The following is a 24,033-nucleotide window of genomic DNA, read 5'->3' as shown; positions in this document are numbered from 1 at the left end:
ACACAATACTCCAGATGTGGTCTTACCAGAGCCCTATACAAGTGCAGAAGAACCTCTTTACTCCTATACTGAAATCCTCTTGTTATGAAGGCCAACATCCCATTAGCTTTCTTCACTGCCTGCTGTACCTGCACGCCAACTTCCAGTGACTGGTGTACAAGGACACCCAGGTCTCGCTGTACCTCCCCCTTATCTAACCTAACCCCATTGAGATAATAATTTGCCCCCTTGTTTTTGCTGCCAAAGTGGATAACCTCACATTTATCTATATTATACTGCATCTGCCATGCATCTGCCCACTCACTCAACCTGTCCAGGTCACCCTGCAACCTCCTAACATCCTCTTCACAGTTCACACTGCCACCTAGCTTTGTGTCTTCCACAAACTTGCTAGTGTTCCTCCTAATTCCCTCTTCCAAATCATTAATATATATGGTAAACAGTTGCGGCCCTAACACCGAGCCTTGCGGCACTTGGAATAAGGGGTAAGCCATTTAGAACGGAGACGAGGAAACACTTTTTCTCACAGACTGGTGAGTCTGTGGAATTCTCTGCCTCAGAGGGCGGTGGAGGCCGGTTCTCTGGATGCTTTCAAGAGAGAGCTCGATAGGGCTCTTAAAAATAGCGGAGTCAGGGGATATGGGGAGAAGGCAGGAACGGGGTACTGATTGGGGATGATCAGCCATGATCACATTGAATGGCGGTGCTGGCTCGAAGGGCCGAATGGCCTACTCCTGCACCTATTGTCTATTGTCCACTCGCCACTGCCTGCCATTCTGAAAAGGACCCGTTCACTCCTACTCTTTGCTTCCTGTCTTTTTTTTGTAAACCGGCATTTGCAGTTCCGTGTGTCTACTCTCTTGTTTAACCCCATCACAGTTGCCAAAGGAATAAACTCTGGCCTTTAATCCCAAAGGATTAAAGTCTGCCTTGGCCTATATGATCTCCCGGTTGCCAAACACTTTAACCCCGCCTCCCATTCCCATACTGACCTTTCTGTCCTGGGCCTCCTCCATTGTCAGAGAGAGGACAAATGCAAATAGTAGGAACAGCACCTCATATTTCACTTGAGCAGCTTCGACCCCAGCAGTATGAATATTGACTTCTCTAACTTCAAGTAACCCTTGCAACCCCCCTCTCTCTCTCCGTCCCTCCCCCACCCTAGTCGTAGTACTAGTTTCACTGTTGTCCAGTTGAGTTTCATTGTCTGTATAGCTCATTATCACCTATCCCATAGCCTACAATGGACCATTGTGGGCTCCACCTTTCCTTCATCATCATTACCTTTTTTGCAATCTTTCATTCATTTGTTCTATACCTCGCTACATCATTGTTTATATCTCTTGCTTCCCTTTCCTGTTGACCTTCAGTCTGGAGAAGGGTCTCGACCCGAAATGTCACCCATTCCTTCTTTCCAGAGATGCTGCCTGTCCCGCTGAGTTACTCCAGCACTCTGTGAAACGTCACCTATCCATGTTCTCCACAGATGCTGCCTGACCCGCTGAGTTACTCCAGCATTTTGTGTCTATTTTCGGTTTAAACCAGCATCTGCAGTTCCTTCCTACAAACACTGGAATTCACTCCCCCCTCTCTCTCATCCTTCTGGACGCTCCTGGGGTCAAGGAAAGAGCGTTCACGCCACGGCCCTGTTTTCACCAATATTTCCACCACCACGCACAAGAAGCGACAAGACAGACACCATTGTATGCAGATGCCGAGAAGTATGTTCAGCTCTGACTGAACAACTTCTAATTGTGTGTGTGTGTGTGTGTGGACTCGATAAGAAGAAGATGCTTCAACTGGCCCTCTTCTTTCCTGGATCAATGCTGATTTGCTTGGTAATCATAGAAAATAGGTGCAGGAGTAGGCCACTCGGCCCTTCGAGTCTGCACCATTCACCATTCAATATGATCATGGCTGATCATCCAACTCAGTATCCCGTCCCTGCCTTCTCTCCATACTCCCCTGATCCCTTTAGCCACAAGGGCCACATCTAACTCCCTCTTAAATATAGCCAATGAACTGTGTGGCCTCAACTACCTTCTGTGGCAGAGAATTCCACAGATTCACCACTCTCTGTGTGTATGAAAAAAAATGTTTTTCTCATCTCGGTCCTAAAAGATTTCCCCCTTATCCTTAAACTGTGTGTGTGGCCCCTTGTCCTGGACTTCCCCAACATCGGGAACAATCTTCCTGCATCTAGCCTGTCCAACCCCTTAAGAGATTCACCACTCTCTGTGTGAATAATGTTTTTCTCATCTCGGTCCTAAAAGATTTCCCCCTTATCCTTAAACTGTGTGTGACCCCTTGTCCTGGATTTCCCCAACATTGGGAACAATCTTCCTGCATCTAGCCTGTCCAACCCCTTAAGAGATTCACCACTCTCGGTGTAAAAAATGTTTTTCTCATCTCAGTCCGAAAAGATTTCCCTCTTATCCTTAAACTGTGTGTGTGACCCCTTGTCCTGGACTTCCCCAACATTGGGAACAATCTTCCTGCATCTAGCCTGTCCAACCGCCTTAAGAATGTTGTAAGTTTCTATAAGATCCCCCCTCAATCTTCTAAATTCTAGCGAGTACAAGCCGAGTCTATCCAGTCTTTCTTCATATGAAAGTCCTGACATCCCAGGAATCAGTCTGGTGAACCTTCTCTGTACTCCCTCTATGGCAAGAATGTCTTTCTTCAGATTAAACTGTGTGTGTGACCCCTTGTTCTGGACTTCCCCAACATCGGGAACAATCTTCCTGCATCTAGCCTGTCCAACCCCTTAAGAGATTCACCACTCTCTGTGTAAAAAATGTTTTTCTCATCTCAGTCCGAAAAGATTTCCCCCTTATCCTTAAACTGTGTGTGTGACCCCTTGTCCTGGACTTCCCCAACATCGGGAATAATCTTCCTGCATCTAGCCTGTCCAACCCCTTAAGAATTTTGTAAGTTTCTATAAGATCCCCCCCTCAATCTTATGGTAATCACCCCTCCAAAACACTTTGCGAGGGTTTATCACATTGAAGGCTCCATGTTAATACGTTGTTGTTGGAACATTTGAGGTGATAACAAGCCCTCTCCACAGTTTAAATTCCATTTGGAATATTTTGGAGGACCAAGTAACCAAGAACCAAGACTCTCCACCCAAAGCATGAAAGCTGTGACGTAGCAAGAGATGGGCGCCGCCCGCCTGCCGCCGAGGTCCCGCCCCCTTCGCGCCAAGTCCCGCCGCCGTGCTCTATTGGTCCATCACGCCGTCTGTGTGTGGCTGAAGCACACGTCAATCAACGGCTTCCTCGCCGAGTTTCCGCTTCCCTGGGAAGTTTGTTCCGCTCGAGGTGCGTCATATAGTTACTGGGGTTAGAGAGGGAATCTTTGCCGGCAGCTTAAAGGGGATTTACACAGAAAGCCCAGGTAGGGTGTTTGTTGTGTGAATGGGGGAGCCTGTGCGTGACGAGCCGCTTCACGTTAGGCCATTGGAGAATGTGCACGGACGGGCGGGCGGGGGGGAAGAACTTCAAAGTGTAAAAGCATGGCATGATGGCAGCGACGATTAATGGCGCGCTGCACTTCCATCATTGCAGCCACTTTGGAACTTGTGACAGGCCGTGGTGAAGCTGAAGAAGTGTTCTCCCGTTAGCAGCAGAGTTTGATTAAAACGAGGAATGACGCTGTTCAAGAAAGTACTTAACCCTTACCCCACTACCTAATGGTTGCATCAAACTTGACAGTCCCTTTCCCACACATTTCCCACTCATTAAGCGTTTCCAGGTCAGTTACAGTACCGCAGTTAGACGCAATGTGAACTGATCTGTATCTGCGGGTCTTATACCCACCAAGGGCTCATCCAGCTCTTTGAATTCCCTCCTCCCCCAGGACTGTATCCTGATGTGGCTTTGTATCACTTCTCTGACTTTGAGACAGCTGGATCAATAAAGTATTGCACCAGTTGCTGCTGACGTATCAGTTTTGTTCATAGATTTATATTTTAAGGTAATTGATTTGAGCCTGAAAGTGCCTGTGGCAGTCACACTAATAATGGCTAGTCAGCTTTTGTATAGATTGAACAAAGGTATTTATAGCTTGAAGTAACTTGTGGCACACTTGTCATGAGTCAAGGTTAAGTTGAGGCCCTACTTATTATAATTTGGCACTCAGTCCTGAAGAACCGTTGCATTGTTGGAGACGTAATAGTTGAAACAATGTGTTAACATTGTCCTGCTCCAATTATATTGAGCCCTACTAAGAAACACAGAAATATTATGTAAAGATCAGCTGCCCTACTTTAGGATAAACTTATGATGGATAGAGTTCAACAATGGTTCTTCAGGTTGATTCCTAGTGTGAAGAAACAGTTGCTCTTCTATAAGTATATACATTTTTTCCAGAGTTCACAGAGGAGATGCAGGGATGATATTTCCTTGGGCTGGGAGTTCCAAGAGCCTTGGATCACAATCTCCGAATAAGACATCAGCTATGCAGGACAGAGATGAGGCGAAATGTCTTCACCCAGAAGATGGTGAATTGTTAGAATTCTCCACCTGTGGGATGTGGAACCTCAGTCACTGAGTGTATTCAACATAGGGGTTCATTGATTTTTGGATATTAAGGGAACCAAGGGCGATGGGATCAACACAAGAAAGTTGCGTTGAGGCAACAAGATCAGCCATGACCTTACTGAATGATGGAGCCAGCATGAAGGGCCGAATAGCCTACTCCTATTTGTGATGTTCTTAAACTGGATTGCAGTGCATCTGTTCCAGTGGTTTAGAGATGTTTGTAATCCCATAGTATTGACGCATAAGAACAGGGAGATCTTGCCTGACATTCAAGCTTGGCCAACCTCATCCTGCACTGTGTCATTCATAAGCATGGTCAGCACATGAGCAGAGACTTCATGCTCCCCTTTGTGGACTGCTTCATTTGCGGAAAAATTGTGAATGATGGAAGAAAGGTCAAGAATTAAACAGCTGATAATGGTTGGGCCATGGACATGGCCCTAAAGTGACAAAACTGGGGCTGGGATGGTTCCAACAATGGCAACCATCTTTCTTTGTGCAAGTTCTGACTCCAACCACGGGAATGTTTTTCTTTGCCATTTAGTTTACTTTAGAGATATAACGTGGAAACAGGCCCTTTGGCCCATCAAGTCCACGCCGACCAACAATCACCCCATACACTAGTTCTATCCTACACTCTCGGGACAGTTTACAGGAGCCAATTAACCTACAAATCTGCACGTCTGGAATGTGGGAGGAAACCGGAGCACCTGGAGAAAACCCACGTGGTCACAGGAAGAATGTACAAACTCTGCGCAGATGGCACACGTAGTCAGGATCGAACCTGGGTGTCTGATGCTGTAAGGCAGCAGATCTACTGCTGTGCCACTGTGCTGTCCAACTTCAGTTTTATCAGGATATCTTTTTGTCACATTTGGTTAAATATTACTTTGATATTAAGGACAATTCTCTCACTGAGGCCTACGAGGAGGAGGTCTTGGTGAATCCCAGAGTATGCATGGGTGATCAGGTTATGGGGGAGTGTGTTGATTAATAGCGCTGATGATGACACCACCTGTCCCTTTGATTGAGAATAGACTTATTGTTTCACTTGATCATTGATTAGCTGGATTGGATTTGTCCTGCCTTTGTGAACACGACACACCAGTTTTCCACATTGCTGGGTAGATGTCAGTGTATTGGAACAGCGTGGCTGGAAGCTCAGTTAGTTCTGGAGCACAACTACTACAGCAGAAATGTTTTCTGGTCTCATTATGTATTTGGTGACATTGGCCATTTCTTGCTATCATATAGAATGAATTGAATTGGTTGAAGATTGGCATCTATGATGATGGGGGAGCTGAGATGCATCACCCATTTGGTACTTCAGGCTGAATATGGTTGTGAATTCTTCAGCCTGGTCTATAGTGTTCACTTGCTGGCCCAGTGATTGTTGAGGATGAGAATGTAGCCTCCATCTCCATCCCTTGCCATTCATGCCAAGATGTAGGAGGGCTGAAGATGTTCATGGATCTATTACCCACACTTTTGCTCTCGACCCCTCTTGCCCTGGACAAAGCAAGAACAAAGTTCCCCTGGCGCTTACTTTCAACCCCAACACCTGCCACGTTCAACACATCATCCATCGCAATCTCTCCAACAAGATTCCAATACCAAAGATAGACACAAAATGCTGGAGTAACTCGGCGGGACAGGCAGCATCTCTGGAGCGAAGCAATGGGTGATGTTTCAGGTCGAGACCCTTCTTCAGTCTGAACAATGGAGAACCCGGCGTGAGGGGACAGCTGTGGGGGTGGGGGGGTGGGAGAGAACAAAGGTGGACCTTGTGCTGGATACTTTGTAACTTTGTCAGCACCCTTTATGGGGCAACTAGTGCATACCTTGGGAATGCAAGCAAAGAATTTCACTGACTTGTCACATGTGACGATAAAGTATTCATTCACCTTCCCATGCAGTTAACATTTGTCTTTTCACCTCTTCCCTTCACTCCATCAAATGATCCAAACGGTCTTTCCAGGTGAAGCAGCGACTCGCTTGCTCTTCATCCAATTTAGAACATTGCATATGGTGTTCACAATGTTGTCTTCTCTACATTGGAGAAACTAACCTGTTTTTCACTCTTTCCCAATTCTGACGAAAGTTCCCAGACTTGAGACGTTTTCCCGGACTTTTTCCTCCCTGCAGAGTTGCTTCCCTACCTGCTGTGTTTTTCCAACAATTTTTGTTTTTATTACAATTTCATCCGTTGGCTTTGAGATCACTTAACTCTGTCTATTGCATGCCACAACGGGCATTGGGATGGAAACCAAAACATCATTTAAAGTAATCAAAAGGGAACTGCAGATGCTGGAATATCGAAGGTACACAAAATTGCTGGGGAAACTCAGCGGGTGCAGCAGCATCTATGGAGCGAAGGAAATAGGCGACGTTTCGGGCCGAAACCCTTCTTCAGACTGATGGGGGGTGGGCGGGGGGAAAGAAAGAAGGAAAAGGGGAGGAGGAGGAGCCCGAGGGCGGGCGGATGGGAGGGTGGGAGGAGACAGCTAGAGGGTTAACTACCATCATTTAAAGTAATGTTACATTAGTGTTTTAAAAGAACGTAAAAGACCATGGTCAAAATGGAATGAGTGAAAAACAGTAGTGCCGGGATTGGAATTTTTGGTACTTTGGGGTTCAGCGTCAGTAACTACAATAGTGCAGCATGGATAGCAGAAGATCAGCTGTATCGTGGCCCAGCACTTGTTTATGAGCTGTCGTACACTAGGCACTCATTAGTATGACATGTCAGTGACTTGAATCCTACATCTTTCTGCCCTCCAAAGACATTGCCAGTTTAGTGTCGAATTCTGGGCTGTGATTGCCAGAGAAAAAAATTAAGCAGAAGTAAAATTAGTGTTGTCATTGGGATATTCATGAGTAGAATGTTTTCACATCCATGCATTACTGGATTTATTCATTTGTTTTAAAAATATGTAATGATGGCTGTGTAGGATACAGTTTTAGACACTTTCCTGTGTTTGCACTGAACATTAGACAGTAATATAGAAACATAGAAAATAGGTGCAGGAGTAGGCCATTTGGCCCCTCGAGCCAGCACCGCCATTCAATATGATGATGGCTGATCATCCAAAATCAATCCCCGTTCCTGCTTTCTCCCCATATCCCTTGATAAGAGCTATATCTAATTCTCTCTTGAATACATCTCATCTCCATCTTCAATGAGCATCTCCAACAAGAATAAATCTAACCACCACTAACTAGGTGGTTAACAGCGTTACTAATTGCCATGCCGCCCCACCATCACTATAGAAACATAGAAAATAGGTGCAGGAGTAGGCCATTCGGCCCTACGAGCCTGCACCGCCATTCAATATGATCATGGCTGATCATCCAACTCAGTATCCTGTACCTGCCTTCTCTCCATACCCCCTGATTCCTTTAGCCACATCTAACTCCCTCTTAAATATAGCCAATGAACTGGCCTCAACTACCTTCTGTGGCAGAGAATTCCAGAGATTCACCACTCTTTGCGTGAAAAATGTTTTTCTCATCTCGGTCCTAAAAGATTTCCCCCTTATCCTTAAACTGTGACCCCTTGTTCTGGACTTCCCCAACTTCGGGAACAATCTTCCTGCATCTAGCCTGTCCAACCCCTTAAGAATTTTGTAAGTTTATATAAGATCCCCCCTCAATCTTCTAAATTCTAGCGCGTACAAGCCGAGTCTATCCAGTCTTTCTTCATATGAAAGTCCTGACATCCCAGGAATCAGTCTGGTGAACCTTCTCTGTACTCCCTCTATGGCAAGAATGTCTTTCCTCAGATTAGGAGACCAAAACTGTACGCAATACTCCAGGTGTGGTCTCACCAAGACCCTGTACAACTGCAGTAGAACCTCCGTGTTCCTATACTCAAATCCTTTTGCTATGAATGCTAACTATACCTATACAGTGTAGAACCAGGCCCAACTTGCCCACACCGGCCAACAGGTCCTGTATATACTAGTCAACACATTTGTATAGCGTCATATAGTTGGAGATATTACAACTTTCAACCCAATAATGGTCAAATAAGTATTCTAATCCATGATTCAGCTGCCCAGAATAACTGCTTCCTGTGCTATAAAGGGTTGAGATGCAATGATCTCATCCAAGGAATTTATAAACCACTAAGATTGATGAACACATCCAATTAAATGATCTGCCATATCAATGAAGCTCCGACTGAGGTTGAATTCAAAATCCAAATGTTGGCTCCCAGGCTATTAATTTGGCTCAGGCTTACTTGGAACTTGGCCCAGGTTTAAGAGTTCCAGCTCTCGGCAGCTGAGTTAGTTAGATCTAAAAGACTGCGGTTTGAAATTGACATTGCATTTCGTTGCTCCATCGGATCAAGTGTCACGGGAAAATGGAGGACTTCAACTTGCACTACAGATTCCTAAATTGGAGGAGAAGAATAAGAGAAATAAGAGAAGTACGTGCAGTACGTCATCAAGAGAGGTACAAGCGCATTCTTGTTGATGGAGACATACTGAGGTAATGTTTCTGTGGAACTGCTTCAATGATCTGCTTAAATGTATGTGTGTTAGTAGTAAAACTTCTATAATCCATGGTAGAAAGGTTCACCCAAAGTGCAGACTAGATACTGAAGTCAAGCTATAAATTAGCTTAAAGGTACACAAAATTGCTGGGGAAACTCAGCGGGTGCAGCAGCATCTATGGAGCGAAGGAAATAGGCGACGTTTCGGGCCGAAACCCTTCTTCAGACTGTGTATAAATTAGCTTGCTAGTTCTGTGGATGTTATTAGAATGGGGCAAATGCACCTTTTTCATAGAAAACGGAATTAAGCCATGTTTCTCTGCATTTTTTTTCCATCCTTGCAAACACTGCTGTGTGTTGGTACTTTGCCATAGATGGCTGTATTTGAGTACCTAGACGAAGTGTCTCTGCAGTGCTTTGGCAAGCTGTTTTACTGTGGAGCTATGAAGAGTTTCTGCAGAGGAAGAATCTAGGGTAGGTTCCAAATTAACACCAAAAATCACAAAGCTAATGAATTTTGGATTGCCACCAGAGCTACGTGTAAATTGTCTAGGGGTTAAGCAGATTGCACAGTTGCAAGTGTGGCTCAGAGAAGGGTACAAGAGTTCTGTTTCACGGGGAACTTGCATCAGTATTCTCACCTGGAGTATTGTGTGCAGTTTTGGTCTCCAAATTTGAGGAAGGACATTCTTGCTATTGAGGGAGTGGTTCACCAGGTTAATTCCCGGGATGGCGGGACTGTCATATGCTGAGAGAATGGAGCGGCTGGGCTTGTACACTCTGGTAGACAAAATTGCTGGAGAAACTCAGCGGGTACGGCAGCATCTATGGAGCGATGGAAAAGGGCAATGTTTCGGGCCGAAACCCTTCTTCAGACTCTGTGTGTGTGTGTGTGTGTGTGTGTGTGTGTGTGTGTGTGTGTGTGTGTGTGTGTGTGTGTGTGTGTGTGTGTGTGTGTGTGTGTGTGTGTGTGTGTATATATATAGTTTGTATACTCTGGAATTTAGAAGGATGAGATGGGATCTTATTGAAACATATAAGATTATTAAGGGTTTGGACAATAGCAAGGAAACAAGTTGGAGGAGTCCAGAACCAGGGGCCACAGTTTTAGAATAAGGTGTAAGCCATTTAGAACGGAGATGAGGAAATACTTTTTCACACAGAGAATTGTGAGTCTGTGGAATTCTCTGCCTCACAAGGCAGTGGAGGCCTATTCACTGGATGCATTCAAAAGTGAGAGAGCTCTTAGGGTTAGCCATGATCATTAAAGATAGTTCAATGGTCCCCAATGAGGTAGAGGGGAGGTCAGAACCGCACTCTAGTTGGCGAGAGGACAGTTCATTGCCTGTTAACAGCTGGGAAGAAACTGTCCCTAAATCTGGAGGTGTGCGTTTTCCTCTTGCCTGATGGGAGAGGGGAGAAGGGGATTGACTGGGGTGAGACAGTTGCTTGGTAATGCTGCTGGTCAAGGAAATTCTGATCTCTGATCTGTATCCTTAAACTTGGATGTTACAGATCAATGTAAGTCATTCTGTACCTCCATATTTGGCTGACTTCCTTGCATGTGTTGGAATAAACTGGTGAGCAAAAGAACTTGATTACTGAGGGGTGCAAGAGTGAGCCACTCCCACAGTGGTGACTACCATAGTTAAATTCACCAATGGGATGTAGTGGACAACGTTCATTGTAGGCGGAAGTGCATGAGATGAATGAGGTGCAACATCTTCACATCATTTAATTTCAAACGTATTCAAGCAATATTTGTGGCTATTACATTTGATTATTTTTTTTAGTTACCATGGAAACTCGGATGAAGTTGGTTGTTACGTGGCTCCTCGTCCTTTGACAAAGGAGAACAATTATTTTGAGGTGTGTGAATTTAAATCAACTACATGTGGTGTGCAATGACATGCTTTCCATACACCGTTTTAAAGCAAAATGATTGAAGCCAGTGTGTCACCAATCAAAAAGACGAGATGAATTCAATGAAATCCTTGCTAGTTGCTCCGGGTGATTTATTATTATCGTCTACTGCAGTCACTATCTTGAACAGGTTCTAATTTATGTAATTAGTTGTTCCTAAATTGATGACTGCGACAAAAATAGTGAAGTATTTATGTCTTTGAGCAGGTGTGTGTTATACTTGGTCAAGATTACATTTGCAGTGGCAAAGACATGGCGGTTCTAATGTACACAGAAAATTGCTTCTACCTTGATCTGCAATCTAATTAATATATTTCCTTTTATTTATTTGAATAGAGTAATTGTCAGTAAGTTGCATTTGGGGTTTTATTTACTCCATTCAAGTAGGAGCAATAAACATTCAATTTGCTAAGAGTTGAATTGCTTGGATTTAAATTTTAATATAAAGGTTCATTTGAATGCTCTCTTGAGGTGTTTAAACATGACAGGATAAAAGAATTGCAGGTATTTATACTATTCTGTAACCAGAGAAGTCCCACAAATAGCAAGTGAGATAAATTACCATTTAATCTATTTTATTAATTTATAATGGCCATGTGTCACGGTCGGTCTAAAGCAGTGGTTCCCAACTTTTTTTGGCCATGCCCCACCTAATCACCTCTAAAATCCTGATCCCTCCCCCCCCCATATTTTAGCACGAGCAGACAAATAAATAATTCTCAGAAAATGGAATTTACTCAAAATAACATCTGAAACATAAACTACATATGTTTACCTGATGCCCCCCTTAAAAATCAAATTGCCCCCCTGTGGGGCGTACGCCCCACGTTGGGAACCACTGGTCTAAAGGTAAGGGGCAAGCCACTTAAAACTGGGCTGAGGAGAAATTTATTCTCTCAGAGAGCGGTCAACCTATGGAATTCTCCACCACAGAAAGCAGTTGAAGCCAAATAATTAAACATATCAAAGAAGGAATTAGATATTGTTCTTAGGGCTATAGGGATTGAGGGATATGAGGAGGGAGAAAACTGGAACAGGGTGTAGAATTTGGGTGATCCATAATCATCTTGAATGATGGAGCAGACTCGAAGGGCATAATTGGCCTATATCAGCTCCTATTTTCTATATTTCTGTTTGATTTTCTTCAACAGCCAAGTTACTTGGGAAACTTTGTTCTGCCTATTGTATTTTGCCATGGGGTCTGACAATAGACAATAGGTGCAGGAGTAGGCCATTCGGCCCTTCGAGCCAGCACCGCCATTCAATGTGATCATAGCTGATCATCCACAATCAGTACCCCGTTCCTGCCTTTTCCCCATATCCCCTGAGTCCAATATCTTTAAGAGATCTATCTAACTCTTTCTTGAAAGCATCCAGAGAACCGGCCTCCACCACACTCTGAGGCAGAGAATTCCACAGACTCACAACTCTGTGTGAAAAAATGTTTCCTCATCTCCGTTCTAAATGGCTTACTCCTTATTCTTAAACTGTGGCCCCTGGTTCTGGACTCCCCCAACATCAGGAACATGATTCCTGCCTCTAGTGTGTCCAAACCCTTAATAATCTTACATTTCAATAAGATTCCCTCTCATCCTTCTAAATTCCAGTGTATACAAGCCCAGTCGCTCCATTCTTTCAACATATGACAGTCCCGCCATCCCTGGAATTAACCTTGTGAACCTACGCTGCACTCCCTCAATAGCAAGAATGTCCTTCCTCAAGGTTTGAGACCAAAACTGCACACAATACTCTAGGTGTAGTCTCACTAGGGCCCTGTACAACTGCAGAAGGACCTCTTTGCTCCTATACTGAACTCCTCTTGTTATGAAGGCCAACAGGCCATTAGCTTTCTTCACTGCCTGCTGCACATGCATGATTACTTCAATGACTGATGAACATGGACACCCAGATCTCGTTGTACTTCCCCTTTTCCTAACTTGACACCATTCAGATAATAATCAGCCTTCCTGTTCTTGTCACCAAAGTAGATAACCTCACATTTATCCACATTAAACTTCATCTGCCATGCATCTGCCCACTCCCCCAACCTGTCCAAGTCACCCTGCATTCTCATAGCATCCTCCTCACAGTTCACAGTGCCACCCAGCTTTGTGTCATCTGCAAATTTGCTAATGTTACTTTGAATCCCTTCATCTAAATGATTAATGTATATTGTAAATAGCTGCAGTCCCAGCACCGAGCCTTGCGGTACCCCACTCGTCACTGCCTGCTATTCTGAAAGGGACCCGTTAATCTCTACTCTTTGTTTCCTGTCCGATAGAAAACCAATTTTCTACCCATGTCAGCACCCTAACCCCAATACCATGTGCCCTAATTTTGCCCACTAATTTCCTATGTGGGACCTTATCAAACGCTTTCTGAAAGTGCAGGTACACTACATCCACCGGCTCCCCCTTGTCCATTTTCCAAATGACATCCTCAACATTTTCCAGAAGATTAGTCAAGCATGATTTCCTCTTCGTAAATAACCTGCCTTCCTGACGGGTAGAGTGGCCCTTGTTTTAACATCTAATCCAAAGGACAGTGCCTGTTGCAATGCAGCTTGCCTTTGGGCTTGTGTTAAAGTGTCTCCTTTAATTATGAGGTCAGGTTTCTGAAGTTGGAATTGAGCCAAAAAACATCTCACCAAAATGAATGCTGCTATTGAACTAACTAGACATTTAGCAAGCTGGAAAAAATTCAATAAACCATCATTCTTCATTAGCTAATTCAAACGTCAGTGACGTGTTATCCACAGTGGAAATAAATAACATCAGAGATAAAAAGGAACCAATATCAGGAAAACTATTTTGTAAATTTCTTTCCTGACTCCTAAAGACATCTTGGGGAACCCCATGAAACTGTGGTTAAACTGTAAAATTTGTGAAATCAATTAATTCGCAAAGTCATCTTTTTTTCTTAGCTCCTTTGTATATCCGTAGTTGCTTATTAATATAGAATGATCAGGAGTTGGGAATTATCCTATCCACTTAGTCTTAAGTCATAACATTTCCTACATTGTGTCTAATATCCATCACTAAGTTGGCTGTCAAAATTTAATCCACACTGCCTTACAATTTTCACGTGCTTTCCTTCATAAGCGTGAAAACATTCTATTTTACCTCATCAACCCATGTTACTTCTAGGGCGTTTAATAGTAGCCAGCTTTTTCTTGCAGCTTAACAGGCCCATAATGTGCCTTCAGATGCAAAGGTGCTGAGCCCTGAACACCTACATGAGTTTTTAGTTTTTAAAAACCCGCCTCTTGGTCATTTGCCATTAAGTTCCTTCATGTGGTTAAGTGATGGATTTATTTTTGCTTGATAATGATCCTGTAAGGTGTATTGTGATGTTTTGGCATTTAATGTAACTAGGGACAATTTACAAATTTACAAAGCCAATTCACCTGCAAACCTATATGTCTTTGGAATGTGGGAGGAAACCGGAGCACCCAGAGAAAACCCACGCAGTCAGGGAGCGAACGTACAAACTCCGTACAGACAGCACCAGTAGTCCGGATTGAACCCGGGTCACTGGCGCTGTGAGGCAACAACTCTACTGCTGCGCCACCGTGATGTGTTGTAACTGGACTGGAGCAATTTGGCCTGTATTGTGACTAATTCTGGAGTCTATAGCACTACAGCTTGGTCCCGTAGGCTTGACTGCATCCACAGTGGCACAGACATGGGTTTGATCCTGACCTCGGGTGCTGTCCGTGTGGAGTTTGTTGTGACCATGTGGGTTTCCTCCAGGAGTTCCGGTTTTCTCACACATCCTAAGGACATGCGGGTTTGTAGGTTAATTGCCCTCTATAAATTGCCCCTAGTGTATGGGGAGTGGATGAAAAAGTGGGATAGCATAAAACTAGCTGATCAATGGTCAGCATGGACTTGGTCGGCTGATGGGTCTGTTTTTGTGCTTTATCTCTGAACTAAACCAAGCAAAGCTGTTTCCTTGAATGGAGTAAAGCAATGACTGCAAGCTGTCTTCAACCATGGTGGGAGCCAACATTGATACTCTGCACTATTCAATGCAGCTGTTTGCAGAAGCTTCACTCTTACCATTGGCACTCAGTTGCTGAGCTCCCGCAATGCTAAGGATACGGTTATTCTTGGAGCCGGTCCCTCCTGTTACCTGTTTAATATTCACCATCATCCACAATTGGATTGACATGGACCAAAATCTTTCCGTAAATCTCTCGATGCTATCTTGCTTACTTGATGCTATCTAAATCTCCATGGAGATCCTCTTTAATATATTTCCTTAATTTACATGCTGTTGACTCTTGTTGGTGATGCATTTTTATTCCATACCTCTTTCTCCTTCCTTCTTCCCATCTACTTGGTCATTGTGACAGACACTTCACATTCCTGAGTTCTGGTAATTCTGGAGTTTGACCCAAGCAGTCGTTCCAGGTGCGACAAAGGTTCACCTGTATCTCCTCCAACCTCATCTACTGCATCCGCTGCTCTAGATGTCAGCTGATTTACATCGGGGAGACCAAGCGTAGGTTGGGCGATCGTTTCGCCGAACACCTCCGCTCAGGCCGCAATAACCTACCTGAACACCCGGTGGCTCAGCACTTCAACTCCCCCTCCCATTCCCAATCCGACCTCTCTGTCCTGGGTCTCCTCCATTGCCAGAGTGAGCAACAGCGGAAATTGGAGGAACAGCACCTCATATTCCGTCTGGGGACCTTGCGTCTTTATGGTATTAACATTGAATTCTCCCAATTTTGCTAGCCCTTGCTGTCTCCTCCCCTTCCTTAACCCTCTAGCTGTCTCCTCCCACCCTCCCATCCGCCCGCCCTCGGGCTCCTCCTCCTCCTCCCCTTTTCCTTCCTTCTCCCCCCCCCCCCCCCCCCCCCCCCCCACCCCCCATCAGTCTGAAGAAGGGTTTCGGCCCGAAACGTCGCCTATTTCCTTCGCTCCATAGATGCTGCTGCACCCGCTGAGTTTCCCCAGCAATTTTGTGTACCCTGAGTTCTGGTACTTCCTTTTAACCTCCTCAACCTGCTCTGTTTCTCCCTACCTTCAAATAAACTTCAACAATACAATCAGCTACCAGAACCGATTCAATAATAATAATAATAATAATAATACACTTTATTGCAGACTCAAGGTCCAGACAAGGGGCAACATTACATAAAAAATGCATTGCATATTAAATATCATAAATATATATAAAATCTTAGTATATCACTTATAAAAGCATCATAAATTATATATATTTTTTAAAACACAATACATATGTTAAAAATCCAGATTAAAAGAATGATCAATGTCCTACAACGAGACAACGATACCAGTGTCTCCACAACTGGGATTTGTAGCGTGAGGTGCTGAGCCTTATGTTTGACAAGGCCACAATAAGCACATTTTTAGAGTCATTTATCCTGCAAATGAATTTATACATGTGATGTCTTAGGATAGCTTCTAAAGTACTGACTCCTGCAGCCACAAACATATTACTGGCACTACACCATCTAGGTTGCCTTAGCAGTGTTCTCATGGCATCGTTATATGCCACCTTTAGTCTCTGCAAACTTGTCAAATACAATCCTTCGTTTAATTTAACTATATACCCCCTTCCACTTGAGATTGCATTGGTTATTTCCACTGATATTTGAGGTTGTAAATGCAGAATTTCTTATTCTGGTTCTTAACAATGTGACTTATCACATTGATGCTTGACTAGGGCTTAAATCATTTCAATAGATCGGAAAATATTAAGAATTCTGTGCACAATGATGGCAGTTTATTAATGGAATCTGATTGTTTTACCTTTCCCATTGTAGGTGTGTATAATGGATACTGGTGTGAGAGGGACAATTGCAGTCGGATTAGTCCCGCAGTACTACAAGCTAGATCACCAACCAGGATGGCTTCCACATTCTGTTGCTTATCATGCAGATGATGGCAAGTGAGTATTATGGAAGAAAAATTGCAATGGAATGTTTGGGACAGCGTGAATGGATTTTTATTTTGTACCTAACGTCTGGGAACATGTAATTAAACAACGTAGAAGAGCTTTTATTGCCCATCCAATCCAGAGCTTTTATTGCTCATCCAATCCAGAATTTATGCAGTAGTGAAGTGGTGCACCAACATGTCTTTTCTTGATAGACACAGAGTGCTGGAGTAACCCAGCGGGTCAGGCAGCATCTCTGGAGAAAAGGTGACATTTCGGGTCAGAACCCTTCTTCCATCTTTTTAAGAAAAGACGAGTTCTGTCTTTTCCTGAAATGGTTGGAGTTATTCAATCTTAAGACTGAGAACTAATAAGTTCATTGTTCCGAGCGCGAAATCCCTTCAGCTGTACCTGCAACTGAAGCTACAGGTGATTTAGTAGACCTTGAGGAGGCATTGACACTTTGTTTTTATGTAGAGGGGTAATAGAGGTAAGGTATGTGATTTGAAAGTAAGTATTGTCTGCGGGGTAAAGAAAAAGTATGACTAACTCGACACCGCTGCTAAATAGCATCCCATCTACATCTACAGCTCACTGACTGAATGATACAGACGTCCTGACTGAAAATCACACCCTTCCGATCAATTATTTTAGGATAAGCCTTTCTAGAGAACATACTACTTTTTGCTTCGCCCATTTTCAAAATATAGAATTTTGAATTTGGCGTTTGGTACAAGGAGACTACAAAGCTCGTAATAGCTATTTTTTTACACACTATAACTTTCTACATTTCTACTTTTGGGTATGTATGTGGCAATTATGGCTCATGGAATTTTCTCCCACACTAGTAGTTATATTCGTAATAACATATTTAAATACGTGAAATTTTCGGTCTTTCCCAACCCCTTAAAAAATGTCTCAAGAAGGGACCCGACTGTAAACATCGCCTATCCATTCCCTCCATAGATAGACCCAAAATGCTGGAGTAACTCAGTGGGTCAGGCAGCATCTCTGTTAAGGAATAGGTGACGATTTGGGTCAAGACCCTTCATCGACCCTCCATAGATCCAGCCTGACCTGAGTTCTCCAGCACTTTATGTTTTGCTCTTAAAATAGGCAGAAAATAATGAAGTAAAAGATGGAACTGTACCTTCTCCTTGCTTCTCCCTTCCCCCAACTCAGTGTCTCTTGCACTTGTATGAATTTTTTTTAATTCCTTTGCCTGTGTTATTTCTAAAATGTACTGATTTGTGTAATTTTCAAGCTGATCTTTAATGAGCCCAGCTGATGTGCAACAATTGTAAGCAAAGTGTGCAAAGTGGAGTTGTGACTTCTGATGATAAATCCTACAGGGACCCATTTTAACGACCTGCTTATTTTTTTTCTCTTTGTAGGTTGTTTAATGGAAATGGTGTGGGCCAGCAGTTTGGGCCAAAGTGTTTTGCAGGTGATCGAATTGGGTGTGGTGTCCAGACAGAATTCTTTGACAGAGGAATGGCAACTGTGTTTTTCACAAGAAATGGAAAAGAGGTGTGGAAGTATATTTCATGTATTGCAGTAAAACTGTCAATGTTGACATCATAGCATGTTCAGTCCATACACCAGTGCACTGCACATTGGATCAACTGACAGATTTACACAAGACAGTTTTACAGGATCAAGTCACATAAAGGTTTAAGACACTTATGTAATCTACCTCTGCCATAAATTACTCCCAGTCATTGACAAGACATGCCTGCAGCAAATGGCACAGTTGCAAGATTGCCTCCCTTGTGAAGTAACGTGGCAGTGATCTGCATCCTCTGATGTGCTCCATGTTGTGGTCAGTGCAGCCATCGCCTTTGTTATTACTGGGCTCACTGAGCTCTCTGGTGTAGGCAGCATGTGCCTCTTCTGCAGGCTTTTCAATGTCTTATTCTGTCAGCCTTACTTTGAGATCATAGCCTATCATTCGTGCATTTAGACATTGGCCTACCATTCAGACATTGAGCTCATGGCCATACCACTCATGGCCTACCATTCTACCACACATCACTTCTATGGCTATGAAAGGTTTCATGCTTTCCATTCTGTTGGCTCATGTTTTTATTTACACAATATTCCGATTTTTGTTTATTTCCTATAATTGTCAGTGACACATGAACGTTTTTTTTTTTTTTTTCAAACTACCCACTTTATATATAAAACAAAATCAAAGTTGCTCTTCCATTGTGTAGGTAAGACACAAAATTCTGGAGCAACTCAGCCGATCAGGCAGCATCCCTGGAGAACATAGATAGGCAACATTTTGGGTCAGGACTCTTCTTCAAACTGATTGTAGGGGTGGGAAGAAAGAAAGCAAGAAGAGTGATTGTTCCGTTGCCAATGAAGCTCTCTTGACCTTTATTTAGTCTGCTGTTCTTATTTTGGGAATATTTGTGGGATACTATCAAGCATTTTCTATAGCGCTTAATTGGTCTTGGTTTCCTCACCATGGTTTCCATGATGGATTAAAGGTAGTTAAATGATTTGAAGTATAGATCAGCCATGAAATACACCTGTTTTTATGTTTTAAATTAGTCTTCAGTTAAATACTGGGTAATTATCATTTTACCCGAATGTAAATACCGTTTTTTTACATTGTGTGTCTACATGAAAGAATGAAAGGTTGTGTTTTTGTCCGTGTCTAGGTAGGTTCTGTCGTGATGGCCATGTCGCCGGATGGGTTGTTCCCGGCAGTTGGAATGCACTCTCTTGGAGAAGAAGTTCGCATTGACTTGCAGGCAGAATGGGGACTGGATGAAGACGACAGTGCCATGATGGTCGACAGCCATGAAGATGAATGGGGCCGTCTACATGATGTTAAAGTTTGTGGAACAGTAAGTAACTTTTTGAAGAATGTTGGCCACACGGTGTATCTTTGTATCAGCAAAATCCTCTGATGGAGAACAGGTAGTATGTAACTGCTTCAAGTATTTTGTGGACGTAACAGTGGATGCATATTGAGTTTCAGCACCTGTTTCCATTATTATAATGTTGCTGATGCTGATGAATATGACCTTTGAGGGCTTGCATTGAGCCATGGATACCACTCGGTTTAAACCAAGCCGTATTGGTCTGTAGAGGGTTAATACCTTGCTGCACAGTCTGCTCAGATTCCATTTGTTTCTTTTTACTACTCCTTAAACATATAATTAGAACAGAAGTACAAGGCAATATTTGATATATGTTTGAGCTTTAAGAGCAGTGTAGAGCTAAAGTTATATATGGACCACACTGGATTGAAATGGTAAACTTAGCAAACACTTGTATATTTACAGCAATCCAACAATTAGTTGATGTTACAAATTATTTTGACAAATTACACAATTAACAATGATCACAAATTATTTCCATTAATTGTCCCCATTTTAGACAGAGCTCTTAATGATAGCAGATTCAATGGATATGGGGAGAAGGCAGGAACGGGGCACTGATTGTGGATGATCAGCCATGATCACATTGAATGGCGGTGCTGGCTCGAAGGGCCGAATGGTCTACTCCTGCACCTGTTGTCTATTGTGAGGGAGGGATTGGGGAGGGGAGGATGAGAGGGGAAAGAAGAGGGAGGGGGAAAAGTAGGGGGAGGGAGTGCTGGGGGATGAGAGGAAATGAGCCGCGCCTGCGCAGTTGGGGATATACGTTGGGGGCACGGGTTGCGTTGGGGGAATGGGTGAGTGGTGGAATATTGCGTGGGGGAACGGGTTGTGTTGGGGGACCCTCTCATCTTGTTTATGTGTGTGTGAGCTCTGGAAACTCCGCCAAAACGGTACACGATAGTGCTACAATTTGTGGCCAACCTTACCATTTTCCTGGGATGTGCAGTACCAAGTTATATTTTACAAGTTATTGACATTATAAACTTTACAAAAAACACTTTTCAACTTGCCGTGCCCATCAGCCGCGTTCGACGTCACAATGGGATCCCAATGGGTCCGCCCCTGCGTAGTTCGCCCGTCATCATTTTGCAATCGACTTTCTTTTTTTTGCGTGTACTTGCCTGGCCTCACAACGGGGACCCATGGGTAAGTTTCATTCTACTTTACAAGTGGCTCCACAGATCCTCTATTCACTTTATTAACTTTAACTTAATTTCATCCATCAACGGCACAACTTTGAACGCAGCAGTCGCGCCTGTGTAGTGCGGGTTCATCAGCCATGCATGTGCAGTTTGGTGGAATGTTGCGTTGGGGGAACGGGTCCACACTTGGTCTAGTAATGATTAGAATTGCACTCGATTATGCTCGTGCATTTCCCCACCTGTACTTACCTGGAGCAGATCCAGACGGCTTATCTTATTGGCATCCATCCTGAAACACCCCTGACAACTGGCAGAGCTTGTGGATGAGGCTTTAATGGCTGCAATAATTATTAGTCACAACCTGTTTTTAAATGTTTCTGGAATTCAGACATTTGCAAACTTAAAATTAAAGTAAATAATTTTAAGTGATTAACATTTTTTTTAAAGTAGCTAAATGCAAATAGCTAAACAAAACAACTCCTTTTGCTTTCTAAATCTTGAATACATTCCCCACTGAAGTCATTGGAATCCTTGTTGAAATCAGTGGCATCTCGGATATCCAGTAGCACCAGGTCAGACGAGCAACTCTACAGTTGGCATCTGTGTGTTGGTGTCCAGCAGTGAACTGACAGATACACTCTTGGATTTGTCAGTCATTCCCAGACTTTCATGCCTCACAGCACATACACAGACATTTGGAACTGAACTGCCGTCTCAATGGTTGAATGCTTCCAGTCTAATTGAAATGGTTCAGTAATTAACATAATTTGGGCTATGATCGTAAAATGTTGATTTTAGTTTTCGACTCAAATCACCGGAACACAAACCTCCATCACTTTCCAATTCATAAGGTCATAAGTGATCGGAGCAGAATGAGGCCATTCGGCCCATCAAGTCTACTCCACCATTTAATCATTGGCTGATCTATCTCTCCCTCACAACCCCATTCTCCTGCCTTCTTCGCATAACCTGTACTAATCAAGAATCTATCCATGTCTCACTTTAAAATATCCATTGATGGCCTCCACAGCCTTCTGTGGCAAGGAATTCCACAGGTTCACCACCCTCTGACTAAAGAAACTTCATTTAATTCTGAGGCTGTGTCCTCTAGTCCTAGACTCTCCCACTAGTGGAAACATCCGCTCCACTCTGTTGGATACAATGGCTTCTCTCTTCCCGTTTGGCACCGGGTAGGGTTGTTCTTGTTGAAAGTTAGTTTTTTATTATAATTTTTCTTTAAATGCATATGTGATTTTAATAGTGTTTTATAAAAGGGTATGTCTGGTATAACAGTGTCTGCTTGATTCCCTGTTTTTTGCTTCTATCTATTTTCCTCAAGCATTACATTTTGATCATAAAGTCTCATTCTCTCTTTGACTGCAAGAACCCTTAGCACAAATGGTAATCAATATATTTGTAATGCCGCAACATTAGTTCAAGGACAGGCCTAGGTGTTGAAGCAGACTGGGAATATGATACAAGGGTGCAAATGCACAGTAATGTTGATGTCAAAGTTCTGGAAACAAAGTTCCCTTTTAGCCCTGCTCCATGCAATGAAATTCTGGTGCAGTTGGAATTGCATTTCTGTTGGATATTGAAAATGGAAATAAATTGTGTAAACTCAATGCTGAAAAAATGACTGTCATCTTGGAGCAAATTGAGCAGGTTTAAGCTTGTAGGATGTGGGCTTTTAATGCCATTGCATTTCTTTTAGACAGGTGCCAACTTGCCGATCACATTGTCAATGGTTCATTAATGACAGATGGTAAATTATGACATTTAAAAAACACTTCATGAACTTCGCACACAACCATGATTAAGTTGATGGTTTCTGAGTGAGGTAAGGTTTGACCAATGAAGGCTTTTCAATAATCGTGTTGTTTTTGAGTTGGCAGTAGAGATGATCACACGCCCTAATGAGTTTTATTTTAATATTGTTTTGAGTTATCACTTAGTAACCGGCTAAAGAATGAACATTGACAGTCTTTGGCCCTCAATGAACATCACAAAGGAGCCAGATTATTCGCTCATTACTGTTTACGGGAGTAAAACTGGCAGCGGCACTTTCTATATTATATCCATGATTATACTTCAAAATCCTGAAACTCCTCGCCAAACGGCACACAACACAGGGGAGTTCAGGAAAGCAATTCATCGCTGCCACTTGGGGTGGTGTGAAATGCTCACCTTCCCAGTGTTACCCGTGTTCTGTGAATGAATTTAAGAATAAAAAACTTTTGGTAGAGGATATCGATACAGGCTTTTAAAACATCAGAGACATGACCAATTTTTGTCTTCCATTTCTTTTTGAAAGATTTGCTTGCCCTTCACACTTGGATGTAAAGGGGTTGACGCTGTTGTACTCTGGATCAGAGGTAGTACAGCAGTCATCAGATTGTCCTTTCGCTCTGAATCTGAGTAGAGTGGATTAATGCATTGGGTTATCACACTGTCCTTGCATATGCAGCTGATAATGTGGCTGATCTCGCTCTCCTTTTGCACCCTGGGACTCGATATCACGAGTTAGCACCCTGATCTTTCCCAGTCTGTGCCAGACCTTCACAGTGGGTTAATACACTGTCCTTTCACACGTCAGGGCTGCAAAGCCCAGTGGGTTAGCATTGTTTGTTTCACACTCTATTCTGCATGGCACACTCGGCAGCCATTTTGTTTAGTTAAACTGAAAATGGATTGTACTACCATGTGTCCATTCACTCTGGTCTAATTGAATGGCCGAATAGGGATGCGAGGCTGGATAGCCTGCACCTTTTCCTTTGTTTCCCATAGATTGATTATATTATCTGTTCATAGACAATAAGTGTCGGAGTAGGCCCATCGAGTCAACGCCGCCATTCATTGTGATCATGGCTGATCATTCACAATCGATATCCCCTTCCTGCCTTTTCCCCATATCCCCAGACCCCGCTGTCTTTAAGAGCTCTATCCAACTCTCTCTTGAAAGTATTCAGACAATTGGCCTCCACTGCCTTCTGAGGCAGAGAATTCCACAGACTCACAACTCTCTGTGTGAAAAAGTTAGAGATGGAAAGAGAGGGATTGCAAGGGTTACTTGAAGTTAGAGAAATCAATATTCATACAGTAGTTATTTTTCATTCATT

At 43.2% G+C, this 24,033-nt stretch overlaps 1 protein-coding gene across 4 annotated transcripts in view; it reads left to right on the top strand.

Annotated features, from left to right (window-relative positions):
* The first annotated feature begins 3,288 nt into the window (after positions 1 to 3,288).
* The window catches only part of spryd3 (SPRY domain containing 3), an 82,137-nt gene continuing 61,392 nt past the window's right edge, over positions 3,289 to 24,033 (top strand). For 2 of the 4 annotated variants that reach the window (XM_033015436.1, XM_033015433.1), the window contains exons 1-7: positions 3,289 to 3,395; positions 5,193 to 5,198; positions 8,895 to 9,038; positions 10,836 to 10,911; positions 16,763 to 16,887; positions 18,270 to 18,405; positions 19,545 to 19,733. In XM_033015436.1, the coding sequence (XP_032871327.1) occupies positions 8,911 to 9,038; positions 10,836 to 10,911; positions 16,763 to 16,887; positions 18,270 to 18,405; positions 19,545 to 19,733 (654 nt within the window). In that variant the 5' untranslated portion in view covers positions 3,289 to 3,395; positions 5,193 to 5,198; positions 8,895 to 8,910. Of the gene's footprint in view, positions 3,400 to 5,192; positions 5,199 to 8,894; positions 9,039 to 10,835; positions 10,912 to 16,762; positions 16,888 to 18,269; positions 18,406 to 19,544; positions 19,734 to 24,033 lie in introns of all 4 variants that reach the window. The other 2 variants (XM_033015435.1, XM_033015434.1) reach the window with 2 other exon arrangements.

The sequence above is a fragment of the Amblyraja radiata genome, chromosome 46 (assembly GCF_010909765.2).
Source record: "Amblyraja radiata isolate CabotCenter1 chromosome 46, sAmbRad1.1.pri, whole genome shotgun sequence".
NCBI lineage: Eukaryota > Metazoa > Chordata > Chondrichthyes > Rajiformes > Rajidae > Amblyraja > Amblyraja radiata.
The sequence above is the reverse complement of the archived record's forward strand: the minus strand, read 5'-3'. Positions and strand labels throughout refer to the sequence as shown.